The 21,636-nt window shown below is 31.4% G+C and overlaps 3 protein-coding genes and 1 non-coding gene across 5 annotated transcripts; 1 reads left to right on the forward strand and 3 right to left on the reverse strand.

The window, feature by feature from the left end:
- LOC107645826 (rosmarinate synthase) lies at positions 874–4,418 on the forward strand. The gene is made up of 2 exons (XM_016349949.2): positions 874–1,556; positions 3,261–4,418. The coding sequence occupies exons 1-2, from the start codon at positions 1,101–1,103 to the stop codon at positions 4,113–4,115; spliced, it is 1,311 nt and encodes a 436-aa protein (XP_016205435.1). The 5' UTR covers positions 874–1,100; the 3' UTR covers positions 4,116–4,418.
- Positions 4,396–7,336, reverse strand: LOC107645827 (probable aldo-keto reductase 1). Of its 2 annotated transcripts, none has more exons than XM_016349950.2 (7): positions 7,188–7,336; positions 6,926–7,093; positions 5,859–6,062; positions 5,597–5,769; positions 5,221–5,317; positions 4,960–5,113; positions 4,396–4,739 (listed from the first exon to the last, which is right to left on the reverse strand). In XM_016349950.2, the coding sequence occupies exons 1-7, from the start codon at positions 7,230–7,232 to the stop codon at positions 4,564–4,566; spliced, it is 1,017 nt and encodes a 338-aa protein (XP_016205436.1). In that variant the 5' UTR covers positions 7,233–7,336; the 3' UTR covers positions 4,396–4,563. The 2 variants fall into 2 exon arrangements, with proteins under 2 accessions (XP_016205436.1, XP_016205437.1); XM_016349951.2 differs by having other exon boundaries at positions 7,184–7,289.
- Positions 14,973–17,244, reverse strand: LOC107645825 (probable aldo-keto reductase 1). The gene is made up of 7 exons (XM_016349948.2): positions 17,092–17,244; positions 16,839–17,006; positions 16,521–16,730; positions 16,257–16,429; positions 15,922–16,018; positions 15,675–15,828; positions 14,973–15,517 (listed from the first exon to the last, which is right to left on the reverse strand). The coding sequence occupies exons 1-7, from the start codon at positions 17,134–17,136 to the stop codon at positions 15,336–15,338; spliced, it is 1,029 nt and encodes a 342-aa protein (XP_016205434.1). The 5' UTR covers positions 17,137–17,244; the 3' UTR covers positions 14,973–15,335.
- TRNAG-CCC lies at positions 17,500–17,570 on the reverse strand. Its single transcript has one exon. It is a non-coding gene; the product is annotated as a tRNA-Gly (tRNA).

Raw genomic sequence — 21,636 nt, forward strand, 5'->3', positions numbered from 1 at the left:
GATCACTGCATAATATATAGCATAGTTTTTAGGGCATCGGAAAAAAAATATTACAAAATAAGTTATATTATATCGAAAAAAAATTACAAAATAAGTTATATTATATTATTTTAAAGGTGAAAATTTATTTGTATTTATTTTTATATAATCTAAAATTAAAAATTAAAAGTCGTTAAATAATAATTGAGTCAAATATATTAAAATATCTAATTATTTTTAACTAATAATTTCATACGAAGACAATTGAATCCTATTTCAAAACATTGTTTTGGCAATTATCCTAACACGTAAATCTAAAGGAGCATTGATGAAATCAAGTATGAGGTTGTTGAAGACCGAAAAGATGATTTCGTACAAGAAATTGGCAGACATTTACGTGTGCAAGGAATAGGGATAATAATAAAAATGTCAATAACTGAAATTTAACGAGATAGGGATGGAGAAACACCTATGATTTGCCAACATGCATCAATCCATTGAGATTGTTAGGTTAATAATTATTGCCTTATTGGTGAATAGACGAATAGTGCAAATTGCAAACATTATTGTTAAATTGGTCTTAAATTTTTATACATTATTGTTAGATTAGTTTTAAATTTTTTAAAAAATTAGTTATTAAAGATATATTTGATACAAATTAAAAACTTTTGAGACAAAATTAAAATAAAATAAAACTTAGTAGTATTTTTAAAATTTTTATAAAATTTTAGAAACAAAAAATATATTTTATCCTATTATTTTTTGTCTTTCTGCTAACATATGGTTACTTATATTATAATTATTTTTTTAGTATTAGCTAATACTAATGTATCAATAAATAGTAAAGTGAAGCATGTGAAACGTGAATGACATCCTAAACCATTAATTAAAGTGAAGCATGGTGTTCCTGAATAAATATGAACTACCAACCTTCACCGAATCTCTTTAATAATCTCAACTGTCCTCGTAAAACCCAACTTGTACTCTTCCTTAGCTTTTATTAGAAGTCTTTAATATGTGTATGTGTTCCCACTTCTCTATATAGACACACACCAATCCGTTTATTGCGATCAATACACACACTAATACATGTAAGCATAAGTGTTTTAATTTCTTAATATATGGCGAGCATTACTACTTCTCATTCTCCATCGTTGAGTGTGACCTTGCACTCCAAGCTCACAGCAGTATCAAGTGAACCAACCGGGTCGGGTAAGACCCATCATGAGCTTTCCGCATTGGACCGTGCCATGGCTCAACACACGCTCCATATGGTTTTCTATTATAGGGACCAGGATGAGTTGTTTGGGTTATATGACTTGGATTCGTGGAGGGAATCATTGTCTACGGTTCTTACCATGTACCCCACAATGACGGGTAGGTTGTTGTTGGAGCAGGGGCATGATGGTAATTGGCAAGTTAGGTGCAACGATGCGGGTGTTAGGGTGGTTAAGGGCAGCGTGGATGGCACCCTCAGTGAGTGGCTTAATTCTGCAACTGCTTCCCAAGAGAAGCTTCTTGCGTCTTGGAACCATATGCCTATTGATCCTACCACCTGGTCTCCCTTTCGAATTCAGGTATCAACTTGTTAATTTTTTTTTTATCGAAAAATAAGAAAATTCGAATTTTTTTTTACTAAAGATAAAGGGATTCAAATTCGCGAACTCTTAGTTATAACTTATTGGAACTTGTTACTTGTTTTGAAGCAAACTCTCTTTACACTACTATTTTTTTTTTTTTCTGTTAAAAAGTCGTGTGCTGTGTTGATAGCTAAGACTCGTTATCAATTGTCAATTTTACACTTGACCAAAAAAAAAAATTTGTCAATTTTACACAAACACACTTTGAGTTTTCACTTTTGTTTTTTACCATATATTTCTTTTAGAAAAATATTAGGGAGTTAGTACTTTAGTGTTAGTTTAAATACATGACAATAAGAAATATTTTTTTGAGATAAAAAAACAAACCTTTGATTTTTTTTAAGACAAATAGAAGGTATAAATAATTAAATATACACAAAATAATACATATGACATCCATTTTTTAATATTTTTGTTATCACTTATATTAACTAGACATATTTTTTTTAGAATTTAATTTTTAGGCATTCTCACTATAAGAAAGTTTTACCTAGATAATCAATTGTGTATTGTGTATTAATAAAAATAATTAATTTTTAAATTTATTATGTAGAAACTTTATAAGAAAAAATTATATTATCAAAATAGAAATGACATTATCATCTACTTTAGTATACACCTGTTATATTTAAAGGTGGACAGAATATTTAAATGGGGAGAGAATAGTCTAATGAAAGACACCAAAATATTAGAAAAGACACCAAAAAAATAAGTAAACTATGTCGATAATCTAACAGTGATAATATATATACAAAGATAAAAGACACATACTTTAATTTATTAGAGGACAATATTATAGGAGTAGTATAATTTATTATTTTTGATCTGCAGTTAATTAATAATATTTAAAAATATTAATTAAAAATATAGTGCTAAATTATTATATTAAAAGTGTTGGACTAATGGCTAAATATAAATTATAGTTAGTGGTCCTTAAGGATTTTTTTGTAAGTAATACCGTGTTACAAAAGGAAATGTATTTTTTCCATGCATGCTAACGTGTATAATTACGCTGCGTGATTGAGAATAAAATAAATAAAATACGAAACATACCGAGAACAAAATACAAAAATTAGTATGTTTATATTTTATTTAATAGTGAATTGAATATAAGATATAACAAATAATAAAAAATTTAATTTACTTTTTTTTTCATAAAAAAATAAAATAATAAAAAATATAATTATAAAAATCTCTGACTTCTTCTTATAGAAATGACATAAAATACATTAATTCAATGTCCTAAATATAATATATTTATCTATATCTTTTTTGTTAAATATAATTTTCTATTTCTAAGTTCATATCTCATTATCTTGTCATTATAAAAAAATAGCGTTAATGATAGTCTTTGAGCAATTTAATTACATATGTTCCCTTATGTTAGGGTAATGCTATGCAATTTGTTTATGATGAAAACGAAAGCTAAGAATAATTAACGAAAGACTAATCAATATATTGTTATTTAAAAACGTAGTTATCTCTATGAGAGAGACAGATGAGATGACCAAACTCTTTTAGCAATTAATTAACAAGTCTGCTAATAAGTACTATCTTAAAAGGCATTTATTAAAGAGTTAACAGGTAGAACTGAATATTAAGTCAAATTATTCAAAGTTCTTAATTATGATTACGTTGCAGGTAAGCAATTTCAAAGAAGGAGGTGTTGCAATAGGAATAAGTTGCAGTCACATGCTTGCTGATCTAACTTGCTTAGCATCATTCATCAAATCATGGACACTAGTACACCGAAACTTACCCATTACCAACCCTCCTTCCTTCACTCCACTCCCTTTTTCGCCGTCGCCGCAGCCACTTTCAAACGGCCATGCTAAGCCGCCACCTCCGCAGCAAGCAAAAGACATGGCCAACGCCACTTTCAAGTTTTCCAGTTCAACAATGCAACAGTGCCTATCCAATATCCATGACATTTGCCCCAATGCCACCCCATTTGATTTTCTTTGTGCATTGTTTTGGACTAGAATCTCTCACTTGAAGCCATTGAAAAACAATGATCAAACTCACTCTCTATCCATTTGCATAGATTTCAGAAAGAAGCTTCTTAAAGAACCAATCCCTTTTGGTTACTTTGGAAATGCTCTGCATTTCACAATGCTTTCTCTTGAAGGTGAAGATTTAGGAAGTGTAGTTAGTGCAGTGAATAGGCACTTGGCAGGGATTGAAGAAGAGGAGATACGGTGTGCCATAGAACGGTTAGGATCATCGAATCGTTGCATGTATGGCGAAGAATTAACCTGTGTTTGCATGGAATCTCTGCCATATGAAGCAAAGTTTAGTGATAACGAGAAGCCGGTTCATGTTTCATGCCATGTAGGAAATGTGGCTGGGAAAGGTTTGATCATGGTGATGCCTTCTTGTGAAGAAGGGCTTGCAAGAACTGTGACAGTTATGCTGCCACATGAAGAGCTTGCTGAATTAATCAAAGATGAAGCTATATTACAGTTGGATCCAACTACTTTGCTTTCTGATATATAATATAATAAAGATTTGGTTTAGAAACCATAAAATATTTAAGGGCAGACAATTTTAACCATGAAAGATCAAATGTTTTTACATCTTTTATAGTTAGAATTGTTGGTGCCCAAATCTTTTATGGTAAAAAATGGTCATTTATTCTTTGGTTTATGTATAAATTGCAAGAGTGGACATTTTTCCATTATTCTTTTGATTCAGGTTTGATCATATTGTAATCTTTCTGGTGTTCAGATAGTTTCATTAATTTATGAACTCAATAAGTGACGACATGCCAAGCCGATGCAAAACTTTTGATCCCTCAAATTCTGGTTGAAACTGACTTTATTTATGTAATAGCAATACATTCATGACATGACATTCACAATAGTTATAGGTAACAAGAGTTGTTATAAATCCTTAAAGGACCAATAACAATTAATGTTATTTAGATGCATGCAAACATATCTAGCTAGGTTGGCTTTGATGGGGTATCAGCAAACTTCCATGAGCATCTAACAAAGGCATCAGTGGTTCGTTCCCCTGTTACCTCAGAAATTAGTTCTCCAATCTTATTCAGATCATCTCTGCTGAGCTTCACTTCAAGGGAACCCAAATTGATGTCAAGATTCTTTGTCTTTGTTGTTCCTACAACAACAATAACACATGACAAAAAGTTCAGTTCATTCAAGTAATTTATTTATTAATGATATAATTCATGATTAGAACTCAAGAGTAAACTGGATATGAAGATGTTCTTTGTGTTGTGTGATAGCTGTATAATACAAGATACCACATATTTATAGGTGATGAACAAATCAGAAAACAATCAAAATAATTTACATGTATAAAATGGGAAATCACTCACCAGGGATTGGCACGACGTCATCGCCCTGATGATTAATCCATGCAAGAGCAAGCTGTGAAGATTTGCATCCATGTTTCTCTGCCAAATTCTCTATCTTGGAGTATACCATCTTGTTCTTGTCAAAGTTTTCTCCTTGTAGCCTTGGCTGAATTGCCTGATGCGAAATTCAAATAGAGACTATATTGGTGAGTGAATGAGGAACAAGGCCAAATTTCACCACAAACAAAACATAACACACTTAGAATAAACATTAATATGTACCAGAAAACTGTCTGCAGGTATGCTTTCTATGACACCCTTGCCACCAAAGAATCCACGCCCAAGGGGACTATATGGTACTATCCCAATTCCTAACTCCCTACAAGTCTCAGAACAATTAAATATTTACTGTGAATACTTACATGCAGTTGTTTTCACACGAAGTTGATAGTTGAGAATTGTTAGATGACAATTTAGTCAAACTTGTCGAATCATCTAATGATTCTCAGCTATCAACTTCACATTAATACAACTGCATGTGAGTCTCTGCCATATTTTACTATTATAACTGTTTTCTGCTATAATTGTAACTATTTTATCTGTATAATAGAGATTCTGATGTTCATACTTGAATTCAACCAGGTTTTCATTCATTTACCTGCAAAGTGGAACGATGTCTTGTTCAATCTCGCGAGTCCAAAGGGACCACTCCAATTGAAGAGCAGTGATGGGATGAACAGCGTGTGCCCTTCTAATTGTGTTAGCACTTGCTTCTGATAAACCAATGTACCTTATTTTTCCCTCTTCCACCAGCTTCTTCAGCTCTCCCATCTCATGCATGCAAAACAAATCAAGAAATAAAACTTAAATAAAAAAAAATGTATACACAAAAGTTTGTTAGTCTAATCAGTGGCACTTACAGTGTCCTCGATGGGTACTGTGGTGTCAATACGGTGCTGATAATAGAGATCAATGTAATCTACACCAAGTCTCTGAAGGCTACCCTCACAGCATGATCTAACATATTCAGGTCTACCATTTACTATGACATTGTTAGGTTCCATTTTCACAATTCCAAATTTGGTGGCTATCTGAATTTTATCACGAGGTATCTCCTTAATCGCCTGATACATATACATACATAGTCAAATAAAATGTTATATTAAACTTGCGTGTGTCATATTTACATGAAGATGATAGTTTAGAATTATTAGATAATTTAACATATTTGACTAAATTACTTAAACATAATATGTCACACATTAAATACATTTGGAGATGGGTGTTTACCACATGTTTGGTACCAAAATATGTTAGATTTGTAGCAGACACATCATAAAAACACTACCAATCTATTTATCTATTTATTCTTAATATATAAAAGTAGATACATAAATTTATCTACGTTACTTTTAAAACATCTTTTTTTTTCTACTAATGACATGTGAGCAACATCGCTTACTTAGCAAAATATTAGAATCAACCACTCAATTTTTGCCAAATCAACTATTATTTCTAAATTAACAAAAAAAAATACAAAAATTTGTAATCAAATTTGTAATCTACAAAGACATTAAATCTATATCCATATATTTATTATATCTCACCGTTATAAATAATACAATAAATTTATAATTCTAATAATTAATTTATTAATTTCTATAAATAACTCATTAAATATAATAAACATTTATATTACAAATGTAATAATAATATTATTAATCATAATAAATTTTACGTTACAAATATTCAAATTCCATACTATTTGAACTACTTATATAAGTTTTTTATCACTATTCCTTTAAATGATATTAAATTTAGCACAAAAAATTTATTATATTTTTAAATTGAATTTACAAAAAAAATACTTAAATTAATTCTATAAAATATAATTATTTTTAATATTTATTATATATTATCATTAATTTACCATCTGTGCATTGTGCGTCTTATTCTAGTATAGAATAAAGTAGGTAAAGAGGAAAACCTTTCCGACAAGAAGTTCGTTGGTATGGGGTCCATAAAAATCAGAAGTGTCAAAGAAGGTGATGCCTTTGTTGAATGCATACTTGATTATTGAGATGCCAACCTCTTCAGGAACAGGATCATTATATACTCCGGTTAGCCCCATACACCCAAATCCCAATTTAGACACCTATCATCATCGATCATTCATCAATCAAATTAAATTAATAAGATCACTAATCACTATATCAATCAAACATAGATACATTGATATACTTACATACCTCAAGGCCTTGGCTTCCAAGCTTCACTCTAGGAACATGTCCCATCTTTGTGTCTCTCTTCAAAATGTCAACTATCCTGCTTCTTCTTCAGTATCTCTTGTTATATAATTGATATAAAGTAGTTAAAGTAGCTTAATATGTTAATCATAAACAATGAAATTATGATTTAATTAATTAATCTAAAGCATCTATTGGGTTGCGGTCATTGAAGGCAACTAGTTTTAAAATGATATCATTTGTCTCATTCTGAGCTACTCCACTCATCATGGTCTCTATGACGTGTTGACCACCATGAATTCTTCCAATCAATCATTTTCTTACTAATAATGAGGACTATAGTATTTGGCTATTTCTATATGGACTTTAGGCATAACTTAACTAATTTATGATCGAAGTTTGCTAATGCGTGCTTCGAAGTGAAGGTTTTAAAGTGAATTGAAAAGGGGTTTTGGTGCGGAATTTACAATTCACAAACTAATCGGCAAATGTATCAGGTCGTAGCAAGTAATACTTCATCAGGTGAGTGAAGGTCAATTTCACGAGAATTGATGGATCAAACAACAATGATTGAATGATTGGCTTAGTCAGACAAACAAAAATAGTGTTTTGAGAATTCAAATGAATTAACAGTAAATTCAGGAGATCAGAAAACAAATAGTAAACGGATTGTGAAATATATATGAGAAAATAGTTAAGACTTCAGAGATATCTATCTTCCGAATTGACTTTTCTTACTAACTATTTTAATCATGCAAGATTCAATTCATGGAAAACTATATGTGACTAAACCCTAATTCCTTAGACCTTTTTAGTCTTCCCTAACCTTCATCAACCGCCAATTCCTTTGTCACTTAATTCCAATTAGAGGGTTAAGTTCAATTCTAGTTTATATACCACAAAAATCCAAATTACCCAAATATAAGAGGATTATATGTCACATATCCCGTTAAGTTCAGATAATTAGAAATTTAGAAGAAGTTGTTTTCAAGCTGTTGTTCAAGTAAAGAGCTTTTCCAAGTTATACAAGAACTCAATTAGAACAAGGGTCATACTTCCGTTCCACCCAAATCCATAAGATAAAGAACGAAAACAATTCTTGAAATAGAAATCAGTACATGAATTAAAATAGAAAAATAATAGTATCAATCCATACAATAGACAGAGCTCCTAATCTTAACAGTGGAGGTTTAGTTGCTCATGGTTCAGAGAGAAAAACTAGGATTCATAAAAACGGTAAATTGCAGAATGAGGTCGAAGAGAAGAGATTGATCCGAAGGGCTGATTTTATTCCTTTTTATATCTAATCCTAATTAATGTAAAATATAATTCCTAAACTAAATAATATATTTTCCTAATTATAAATAAAATAAAAGTTTAAATCAAAATTATTTTGAATTGATCCATGCAGCCTTTAGACGAATTGGGGACCACTTGATTCATTAAGGTCTACGCTGAACTTGGAAATTCCCAAATTCAGGGTGAAGGAGGCAGTGGTTACTCTTTTGCTTTTCTTGAGTTCACGCTGAACTTGGATTAACCCAAGTTTAGCGTGGAGTGGTGTGCGTAACTTCCTTTGGAGTCTTCAGCTAGCGCTGAACTTGGAAGGAGCCAAGTTCAGCGTAGAGGAGGCAGAGTGAAGTTCTTTGGAGCTTTTCATGTTGGCGCTGAACTTGACTATTGTCAAGTTTCTCAAGTTCAGCGTGGACGTCATGTGCACATTCCCTGGGAGGTGTTGATGCTGGCGCTGAACTTGAATAACTTTAAGTTCGGCGTGGAGGAGGCAGCATACATTCTTCATTCTCTCCATTCTCTGGTCTTGACTTAAACTCCGTGAAATTCGTCCAAACTGTTACCTGAAATAAATAGAATTGAACACAACTCAAAGTAACATTCATAGTGGCTAAAATATATTAAATCTTGATTAAACTTAGCAATTCAAGTGCAAATTCACTAGGAAAAGATAGAGAAAATGCTCACGCATCACAACACCAAACTTGAATTGTTGCTTGTCCTCAAGCAACCAAAATTAGTACACGATCAAGATGTGAATTTGCATGAGAAGCGAGAGTTCAGTTATGCTCATGTCTCTTCTTGAGGTGGGGTTTATCTATTGCAATACTGAATAGTTTTGGCATCTCACTCTCCTTTGAATCAGAGGAATGTCATTGTCATTCGGAATTATAATCCGGATAATATTATGAATTCTTTGATCTTTATACTTCAATTTAATTCTTGAACACAGCAGATATCCTTCAATTCTCTTTTAATTGGTGCTTTGTACCTTGAGCCTAGCCGTGACTTTAAATGTTCTGTCTCAATAGTTACTTGACACAAAAACACCACAAGCACTTAATTGGGAAACTCTTTTGAGGTTCTAATTTTTCTTTCAACTACTCCCAGACAGTGGTGCTCAAAGCCTTTGGCATACTCTGCTAAATGCATTTAATCTCGACTCTAAATATTATGTCTCAATGATTACTTAACACAAGAACACCACAAGCATATGACTAGGGAAACAACTCTTTGAACTTTTAATCATGTCTGACCTCCCTAGTCATTGATACTCAGAGTCTTGGACCTTGCTTTTTATTCTTCCCTTGCTGTTGCTTTTGCTTCAAGGATTAACTTTTACTAATTTTAGAAAATTCATAATGGTTCTCTAAACTCCTATTCCTTATACATCAACATCTCTTGATTCAAATTCAAATATGCACTGTTCATATCATACATTCAAAATCACAGATAATACCACCACATCTAAGTGAATAAGACTACTCTTCAATATAAACTCAATTTCTCATGCAATACATCACTTCTTTTTCTTTTTAGATTCAAGCTCAGTGAGCGGTACATGAGACAATTTTTTTTTACTAAAACCAAATAATAGAATGAAACTAAATCTAAAAACTGAAAGTACTAAAGATCATGCAGGCAATCAAAGCAATAGAAAACAGAAGACAACAAAATAAGAACGGAAGGGGAAATAGAATGAAAGAAACTCAACCACCTCAGTTATGCTGGTGGCCATCTCATTCCTCCAGCTGTGCTCCTCCGTGAAGATGATTTGTCTCCCTTTGGTGTCATTAAAATAAACAGAGAGCGCACACTACAACACAAAACTTAAAAGTTTGCTTGTCCCCAAGCAAAGAAAAACTCTAGGGTGTCAAAAATTCCTTTTAATTGCTCCTGTTCTTGTTCTAATCACTTTGCATGACCAAAATACATGTTGTTCATACCCTGGGTTGAGCTGTCCGACCCGGGATGTTTTACAACAAGTCGACCGACCTCTTCAGGTTAGACTATCCGACCTCTTAGAAGGTTGGTCCATGTCCGACCTCTTGGAAGGTTGGCCCATTACCGACCTCTTCACAAAGAGCTCGGCCAAATTGCCATAAGAGGCCCAAGCAGGCCCAAACGAAGGGACACAGCCCAATCTAAAGGCAGTCAAAGCCTAGAAAGATAAAGGCGGTTCCCCAGAAGATAAGATGACCTCATTCAAAGATAAGATAAGATAAGATAAGATAAGATAAGATAAGATAAGATAAGATAACTAACTTATCTTATCTAAGAAGGTCACTCCACACCATTATAAATACACTGGAGCACCCATGTATAACTCATACACTGATTCTACTAAAAACCTGCTTAATACCCTTACTAACTTAAGCATCGGAGTCCTTTGCAGGTACCCCCTACCCTCCGGTGATGAAGGATCAGCAGTGTAGCCAAGCTCAACAAGTCGGATACGATAGCTCCGGCCGCCACTCAAGCCGGACACGTCATCTTCGATCAGCACAGAAGATCTCGTCCGAGATTGACCTACAGTTTCAGGTAACCCTCGGAACACATGTAAAACATGAAAAATTCTAAAAAAATTGAGATAAATTAATTTAAAACCAGAACTAAAATAACTATAATGCTAAAATAAAAATAACTATAAAATTAAAACCAAAGTAACTACAAAACCAAGGATACTAGTAGTTGGGTTGCCTCCCAACAAGCGCTTTTTTAATGTCATTAACTTAACACTTGATTGTTGAATTTTTCTCATCTTCTTCCAGTTGGTTAAAAGAAATGTCTACAAGGGGGGAGAGGTGAAAATTAGTGCCCTTGGACTTGAATTTCTCCTAACAAGCTTTCTTTTATTGTTATTAGCTTGATTCACCTTGCTTGTTGGGGTAGAGTTTGGATTGTTTTTTGCCGACCTTCTCTTTTTCATGGATATTTTCTTCTGTTTCTTGGTCACAATCTCCTTTTCAGTGCTTTTCTTGGGTGCCTTCACTTCTTTGATTTCAAAATTTGGGTGTTGTGTGATGGTTAGAGTGTACCCTTCATCAAGAACTTCTTGAATTGGTGGTTTAAGAAACTCACCCTCTATGCCACTCTCTGCTTCATTGGAGTGTAGATTCCCATAATTATTTTCATCCCTTACAACCTCCTTTGTTTGTGCATCTTCCTTCTTTGTTTGTGCATCTTCCTCCTTTGTTTTTGCATCTTCCTCTTCTTCCATGTGTGAGGGTGGAGAGTTCTCTAATTCACTGGAGTATGAACTTATTTGATTGATTTCCTCACTTTCTTCTATAAGATCTTGCATTATATCTCTTGGAAAGGAATTTATTTGTTCCTCTTTCTGGAGCTTGATAATCAACTCCACATATTTCTCTACATTTTTGACACCCATCCTTATATCATATATGAATTCTTTCATGAGAAGCTCAAGAGATGATGGTTCTTAATATGAATTAGGAGATGGTGGCTCTTGATATGAATAAGAAGGAGATGATGGTTCTTGATAGGAGTAAAAAGAGGATGGTTCTTGGTATGAATAGGGAGATGGTGACTCTTGATATGGGTAGAAAGATGATGGTTCTTAATATGGATAGAGAGGTGATGGTTCTTGGTATGAATATGGAGATGGTGGTTCTTGATAGTTGGAACATGGAGTACTGAAGTTTCTTTGGTTTTGACTTTGCCAACCAAAATTCGGATAGTTACTCTATCCACAATAATATGAATCACTACTTGGGTGTGAGTAGTAACCCATGTGATCTCTCTCCATTATTTTTTCTTAGCACAAAACACCAAACAAAATTAAACTCACCATGTGGTAAACAGACAAGCAAAGGAAAAAGAACATAAAGAAAAATAAAAATAAAATATAAAAGAAAATAAAAATAAAAAAATAAAATAAAGAAAATAAACTGAATAATTAAGAAAATAAAATAACTAATAAAAAAAAGGGAGTATAAAATTTAAACTTAATAAATAAAATAACTAGGAAGAATAAAACAACTAAGGGAACACCAAACTTAATTTCAGGAAATAAGAGAAAAAATTTAAATAATAAATCAATTTTTTTTCGAAAATAAGGATTGATAGATCAAGCAACAATGATTGAGTGGTTAGCTTAGTCAGACAAACAGAAAATAGTGTTTTGAGAGTTCAAATACATTAACAGTAAATTCAGGAGATCAAAAAATAAGCAGTAAAAGGATTGTGAAATATATATGAGAAAACAGTTAAGGTTTCAGAGATATCTATCTTCTGGATTGACTTTTCTTACTAACTATTTTAATAATGCAAGATTCAATTCATGGCAAATTATATGTGACTAAACCTTAATTTCTTAGACCTTTTTAGTTTCCCCTAACATTCATCAACCGCCAATTCCTTGGTCACTTAATTCCAATTAGAGGGTTAAGTTCAATTCTAGTTTATATGCCACAGAAATCCTAATTACCCAAATATAAGAGGATTATATGTCACGTATCCCGTTAAGTTCAGATAATTAGAAATTTAGGAGAAGTTGTTTTCAAGCTGTTGTTCAAGTAAAGAGCTTTTCCAAGTTATACAAGAACTCAATTAGAACAAGGGTCATACTTCCGTTCCACCCAAATTCATAAGATAAAGAACGAAAACAATTCTTGAAATAGAAATCAGTACATGAATTAAAATAGAAAAATAATAGTATCAATCCATACAATAGACATAGCTCCTAACCTTAACAGTGGAGGTTTAGTTGCTCATGGTTCAGAGAGAAAAACTAGGATTCGTAAAAACTGTAAATTGCAGAATGAGGTCGAAGAGAAGAGATTGGCTCGAAGGGTTGATTCTTTTCCCTTTTATATTTAATCCTAATTAATGTAAAATATAATTCCTAAACTAAATAGTATCTTTTCCTAATTATAAATAAAATAAAAGTTTAAATCAAAATTATTTTGAATAGATCCGTGCAGCCTTTGGACGAATTGGGGACCACTTGATTCATTAAGGTCCACGCTGAACTTGGAAATTCCCAAGTTCAGCGTGGAGAAGGCAGTGACTACTCTTTTACTTTTCTTGAGTTCACGCTGAACTTGGATTAACCCAAGTTCAGCGTGGAGTGGTGCGCGTAACTTCCTTTGGAGTCTTCAGCTGGCGCTGAACTTGGAAGGAGCAAAGTTCAGCGTGGAGGAGGCAGAGCGAAGTCCTTTAGAGCTTTTCATGTTGGCGCTGAACTTGACCATTGTCAAGTTCAGCGTGGAGGTCTTGCGTACATTCCCTGGGAGGTGTTGATGCTGGCGCTGAACTTGAATAACTTCAAGTTCAGCGTGGAGGAGGCAACATACATTCTTCACTCTCTCCATTCTCTGGTCTTGACTTAAACTCCGTGAAATTTATCAAAACTGCTACCTGAAATAAATAGAATTGCACGCAACTCAAAGTAGCATTCATAGTGGCTAAAATATATTAAATCTTAATTAAACTTAGCAATTCAAGTGCAAATTCACTAGGAAAAGATAGAGAAGATGCTCACGCATCAGGTTTTGAATCAAGGAACTATTTTTATTGCTTAATAAAATATAGTGTGTAATACACTGAATTCAGAAGATTATTTTAGATTTTATCTCGTTCTGCAGCAACAGAACAAAGAAAAATAGAAGTTGCAGAGAATAAGAAAGGAGAAGAGTGACATTACGATATATTCTGGTTCAGCCACAAAGTTAATATGACTTTTGTCCAGTCTTCAACACAATAATAGTAGAATTTTCATTATAATCAATAAGGATTATAATTACTAATTTTAAGAGACTCTCACTCTTGTAACTTACCTAAACTATCCCAAGTTTAGTAACTCCTAAGTACTAAACCAACCTAATAAGAGGAATCAAGTACACTCTAACCTAGCACACTTTTGAAATCAATCTCTCAAACAAAATACAAATTGGCTTTTGTATACACTACTCTCTTTGCCTTTTGTATCTCTCAAAATAAGCTTAATTCTAGACAAAAGAGAAAATAACTAAATAAGAACTCACTCAAATAACAAGGAATAAAAGCAATGTGTTTACTCCACTGGTTGCTTTCTTCCTTGGATGAGATCTTCTTTTATAGAGCTTGAAATCTCTTCTTCAATGTTGGAATAATTTCCTTTTTCATCATGCTAGCCATTGCACCATTTATTGGTTGTAGCTGTTGGCATTGAAGAAGAATTCTTTCCTTCTTGAATTTGATAACAAGTGCAGCAATTTTCCTTTTGTATGTGATATGATTCTTGGAGCATATCACTTATTTATGAGTCGATTTGCTTGAATCATGGATTGCTTAATTGTGGTCCTTAATTGCCAATTTATTAATATCTACAATGCTCGTGAAGAAATAAGTATAATACGAAATTATCAATTATATTTGTCTTCACAAGGTTATTAATCAATACTTGACTCAATGTGAAAGAAAGACAAAAATTGAAGATTTTGATATATTTCTCTTAAATCTATTAGAAACATTTATTTAAAAATCCTTAAAGAAGATCCTTAAAAATACTTTACTTATATTCATTATAAGTATGATGAAATAATCAATAACATACGAGGATCATTTCCTTTATATTACATTCTTTTATCATAATCAGTATTTGGAAGGAGATGATCACTGTGATGTTATTTTATTTTATCAGAGCTCTGAAGTCTGAACTAAATCCAATGAGTTCAATGCCTCAGCATAATTGAAAACATTAATTGAACCATGTCTGTGTCTCTGTCTCCTCACTTAATAAAACACACAAAATTTTGCAAGGTAACAAGAACTAGTCTTCATGAGGTGTGATCAAATTTGAGAAAAATGGAAGATAGGAGTTCTGAGATTGTGCATTAACCGGTGCATATCTATCTAGCTCCGTTTTGGTGGAGTATCAGCAAACTTCCATGAGCATTTAACGAAAGCTGCAGTGGTCCGATCGCCTGCCACCTCGGACATTGGTACAGCATCTGTAATCTCCTTCAAATCGTCTTCCTTGAGCTTCACTTCGAGCGAACCGATGTTAGTGTCAAGATTTGTTGTCTTAGTTGTTCCTACAATACATCACAAGTTCAATAAATATGTTTTTTGCAGGCCAAAACTGTTTTAAAGTGAAAGTACTTTCTATAAATATTTTTTGAATGAGTACTATTCATAACAGATTGATGCTAACACATTCAAAATTATGTTTGGAAATGGAAAATCACTCACCAGGGATAGGTACAACATCGTCCCCTTGATTAAGGATCCATGCTAGAGCAAGTTGTGAAGGCTTACATCCATGTCTCTCTGCCAGTTTTTCCAACTTAGAATACAAGATCTTGTTCTTGTCTAAGTTTTCCCCTCGAATCCTTGGCTGGTATGCCTGATGAAAATCGAAAAAAAAAAAGTCGGAGAGCAAGGAACAAGGCCAATTATCATCAAATGATCAAAAAACAAATGTGTCTATTTTCCATACCAGAAAACTGTTTGCTGGTATACTTTCTGTGACACCCTTACCACCGAAAAATCCACGGCCAAGCGGGCTGTATGGCACTATCGCAATTCCTAATTCCCTGCAAATGTTATCACCATAGTCATACATTCAATGAAGATTCATGGAGGATGTGGAAAAGCACTTAACACTAGGAAGACAAAACTTTAAATTTCATACCAACTCAACTTAGTTGATGCATATCATATGATTAGGTAAGGCAGGACAATGAAATCAGCTACTAGCCTAGGAATTAGAATAATATATTCTCCCAAAAAGCGCATAACACTTAACATACAAACATCCTTAGCATAGTTTACCTGCAAAGTGGAACAATATCTTGTTCAATTTCGCGAGTCCAAAGCGACCACTCCAATTGCACGGCTGTAATAGGATGAACAGCATGCGCCCTCCGAATAGTATCAGGACTTGCTTCAGATAACCCTATATGCTTTACTTTGCCCTCTTCCACCAGCTTCTTAAGCTCCCCCATCTATCTCATTCAGGAACAGAAAAATCAGAAATACAAACAGCTACTAAACTATCCCAAATCAAGAAAAAAAGTAGAGTTCAATGGAAATTACAGTGTCCTCAATGGGGACCGTGGTGTCGACACGGTGCTGATAATAGAGATCAATGTAATCAACACCGAGGCGCTGAAGGCTACCCTCACAACAAGATCTAACATATTCAGGGGTACCATTGACTACAACAGTGTTAGAAGCCATATCCATTTTGACAATACCAAATTTGGTGGCAATCTGAACTTTATCACGAGGTAACTCCTTAAGAGCCTGAAGAGATAGGGCAAATTATCATATAACTACTGCCATTTTCATTGTTTTATTCACAGGATGAATAAACCACTAACAAAAACAATGAATTTAAGTTGAAATGTGAACCTTTCCGACAAGAACTTCATTGGCATGGGCACCATAGAAATCAGCAGTGTCAAAAAAAGTGATTCCTTTGCTGAATGCATACTTGATTATTGAGATGCCAACTTCTTCAGGAACAGGATCATTGTACACACCAGTTAATCCCATACATCCGAATCCTATCTTAGAAACCTATCATTATCAAAAGTAAGCATAAATGTGAAGCAGGTTCAGAGTAGTACTACTGAAAGTGAAATGAATGAAACAACATAGATACCTCAAGACCTTGGGGTCCAAGCTTGACTCTAGGAACTTCTGCCATTTTTGTGTTTCTGTGTTCCAAGTTTCCTCCTCTATTCAAAATATGAACCTACTACCTACCTACCACAATGCTACAGTGTCTTCTTATATTTAAATGTACATTTAAATGCTAAATTGCTAGTAGTAAACTGAATTAAATAAATGCTAATACTAACACTAATACTTAATCAAAGTTAAAACACTCTCCATTCTCCAATAAGGCAATAATTATTGGTTTTGAAAAGTTGGTGAATGGTTGTAAGTAGAACTCATGCCACGTGTTATGTGGTTGGTGAACCTAAGATATTAAGGTGTTACCACTGCTTTCAATCCTTTCATAATTTGAGTACTTTGTGTAATTATATTGTTAAAAAATAATTGAGAATGCGCATCCGGGGAATCGAACCCCGGTCAGTACCGTGGGAGGGTACTATGATACCACTACACCAGATGCGCTTCTTGAACTAGTGTGGCCAATTTAAAATATATATATTCATACTCTGACAGCTTGAACTTATGTCTTAATCTCTAAAGTGTTTTTAAATTTTTAACAATTTAATTAGTTTATCAACGTTATATATTTCACCATACAATAGCAATAGATATCACACCTTGAAACATTTTTAGGAAACTAACTAAAGAATGTCTTAGTGCACTAGATAAAAAAAACATAGAAAGGTTTTGTTTTTAATACTTTATCAATATATTTAATTTTCCATTCAATGGTTTCTATAAAGAAAAAAGGCATAATAATGTTGTGTTTGGCAAAAATATATGGGATTTTGAAAGGTTGAAGCATAGGTTTAGTTCTTAACATATTTGTAGATAAAGTGAAAAGTAGATAAAAAAATAGCTAGCTAATAAAATAATAAATGTGGCATAACAAAATTTTATTTTTAATTTCTCTAGAATTTATTTAAAGGTAAAAATTTCTTTATAACTATTGAACTGAATTCAAATTATGTGAATTAAATACTAAATTAAAATAAGATAATTTCTTACTTATTCAAGTTGAGTGCAATAAATACAAATTAATTTTGTTAAATAATCATAGTTATCTGATCTACTGTATATAGATGGCCACACAAAATTATAAGAATCGTGATTTTTATGGCTCTTGTTATTTCAACTCTTCTTTTCTTCTTTTTTTTTCTTTATGTATAATTTCTTTTATGTATAAATGTACCCAAAATGAGAAAGTACGAATGAGTGTTTTATTGATTGATTGTTTGTTTGGTGAATATATCTCAATTTTTCAAAATGGCCGATGTATTTTTTTATAGTATTAAATAGAAGAATATTTGTTAAAATGAATATACCCATTGTAATAAATTTTGTTTCAATTGTTATATTTTTATGTCAATCATGTAAATTCTTTGAAGGCACAAAATAATAAAATAGGTTGACTTTAATATCATTAGAAGCTAAATTTAATGGTTCGAATAAGCACCTACTAATTATGTTAAAAAAATAATTTTGTAATAATAATGTGATTTACATATTAATGTTTTTCGAGTAAATTCATTTCAAAATGTAAAAATTAGACTCAATTATGCTAAAATTTTAAAGGTACCATAGAATTTGGCAACAAAATTAACATTCATTAGGAAAATAAATTTATTCATTAGCCACATAAAATTATAAAAATTATCATTTTTATCGCTTTTGTTATTTCAACTCTTTTTTTTATGTATAAATATACTCAAAATGAGAAGGTATGGATGAGTGTTTCATTAATCGTTTGTTTGACAAATATTATAGTCTGAAAATGTCTCAATTTAGGCATTTTACCGCTGTCGATAAAAGTTGAACATGTAGTAATTCAGGGTGACCATGATATTTTTTGTAATATTACATAGGAAAATATTTTTTAAAATGAATATACCCATTGTAATTAATTTTCTTTGTCAATCTGTTATCTTTTACCTAACAAACAATATTCATGTTAAATATATTATTTTCATCAGAAACCATACATAATTGATTGATAATTCTATATATAAAAATACTCATATAGTAACTAAATACTATATTGTTATCTTGCTAAAGTTAATTCTCCTATGATTATGCGAATGTATAGCACTATCAGGTAAAAATTGATTGGATTATATTTATTTCCAATGAGGTAGGTGATCTTTTAGGTCTAATCATGGTCAAAGTTGAGTAAAGTTTAAAAAATGCTAACAATACAAATACTTTTTATTTTTAATTAATACCCAATAATAAATATATAAATTAAAACTAATATTGTTTCGTACAAAATCATAAAATATGTAGCATACTCAAAACATATCCAATCCGTATTAACTGTCATTGTTTATTAGTTACGTTGTGATAAATCTGATTATTAAAAAAGATTAAAATTAACTTAAATATACACAATATTATTTCATACTTTTTATTTTTATTTTATTATCATAAAAAATCATACATATTATAAGAGAACCTCATCTTTTTACCAACGGTTCTTCTATTCAATGGTTTCTATAAAGAAAAAAAGCCATAATAATATATTGTGTTTGACAAGAATATATGAAATTTTGAAAGGTTGAAGCATAGGTTTAGTCCTTAACATATTTGTAAATGAAGTGCAGAGTAGATAAAAAGATAGCTAATAAAAGAATAAATAGTTAAAGCTTCCTCAATACTAACAGTCATAGTGTATGATAAGTGTTCTATAACTTTTTTGGATTTGATTGTTTCTTTATTATTATATGTTGTTCGGTTTAATTTAAGCTAAAAAGACTTATGACAATCATTTTATCGTGGTAGTGTAAAAATTGTAGGTATTATATTTACTTAGTATGCTCTTAAATCTCATGTCCTTGATAGATATTTGTGACTGAGTAATTATAAAAAGAAATTGGTTTAATATCTATTTTATATTCTATTTAAATTATAATAGTGAGTAAATATTTTTTTCAAAATAAATAATATAATTTTTTCATAAAAACAACGTTTAAATAATTGTGAAATTAGATTATACCATAGATGATAATAAATATATTGGCATTAGATCTGCTATAAAACAAATTTTTAGGAATATTATATTGTATTATATAATTTAGTTATATTTTTCTTATCTTCAATCTATATTATTTAGATTAGCATATTTCTAAAAAGGGTTATTCAATTTTTTTAAATTATTAAATCAAATCAAAATTAAAAAAAAAAAATCTTATGAATCAACATGTAATTTTTTTATATTTTTATTTTTTTCTAAAATTTTTCAGACTTATCAACATTTAAGTTGTCTATACATTACTTCTCAAAATATTATGATTTCATAAGTTATAAAATGTGGGATAAATCACCTTTATAAACCATTTACAAACTAATTTTACGTATATCTCCCAAAGTAAAAAAGGCTACGTGCATGTCTCAATTTACATATCTATATAAATCAAATTTATGAAGTTCGAATCATGTGTTTCCGTAGTAAATCAAATCTATAAGATTCGAATTACTTGGATGCTATCTATGATACTAAATCAAATGAAGGAGGTTCGATTTACAATCAGCTGGATTGCTACTAAGTGAGTATAAATCAAACTTTATCGCTTCGATTTAGCATGGACCATATAAATCAAAATTTATAGATTCGGTTTAGCAGAGGATGACATAATTCGAATTCTTTGAATTCAATTTACTTTCGAATCAGAATGTCAAGGAATTCGAATCCTATAGATTCGATTTACTACTTATTACCCTAATTCGAATTCATTAAATTCGATTTATATAGAAATGTAAATGGAGACAACTAGATAATGTTTTTAAATTTGTGTGATTCAGGTAATTTTCGGGTAGCTTTGGTTTATCAACGTAAATTAACCTAATATGTTATATTAGTTATTGTTATATATATATGAAAAATGTGACTTATTTATGCATTGTTTGGATTAGAAGAATTTGTAGAAAAATAAAATGCTGGAGAAAAAAATGGATAAAAAAATTAATTTTTTATTGTTTGGATCAACAAAGAAATTGAATGGAAAATAAAAAAGTGTATGTAGAGCTCATGTAAATTTTTTCTCTTCAAAGTTGCGAAGAAAACTGATGCATAAGTGTAAACATGAGTAAAAATATAGAGTTACCATTTGAATTATAATTTATATATAATATATAAAAATATTAATATAATTTTACTGGCAAAAAACAGAAATAAACCAAGGGAGAAAATAATTTACGTAAATAAGCCAAAACGAAAACTGCTTCATGAATCCACCAATGCACGTTTATATGTAGTTCGAACCAGCTTGGTTCGAACTCCATTTCTACATAATTCGAACCAGCTTGGTTCGAATTACACACGCACACACTAATTCGAACCAGCTTGGTTCGAATTACACACACAGTAATTCATGGTATAATTCGAATTATGCTGTTAAAAAATTAATAATTTATTAAAAAAAATTATTAAAAAAATTAATAATTTAAAAATTAAAAAAATATATATTTTATTTCATACGTTAAAAAAAAGCTAACAAAATATTTAATTACGGACTTCTTTAAAATATTAATG

The sequence above is a fragment of the Arachis ipaensis genome, chromosome B06 (assembly GCF_000816755.2).
Source record: "Arachis ipaensis cultivar K30076 chromosome B06, Araip1.1, whole genome shotgun sequence".
In the NCBI taxonomy this organism is placed as follows: Eukaryota; Viridiplantae; Streptophyta; class Magnoliopsida; order Fabales; family Fabaceae; genus Arachis; species Arachis ipaensis.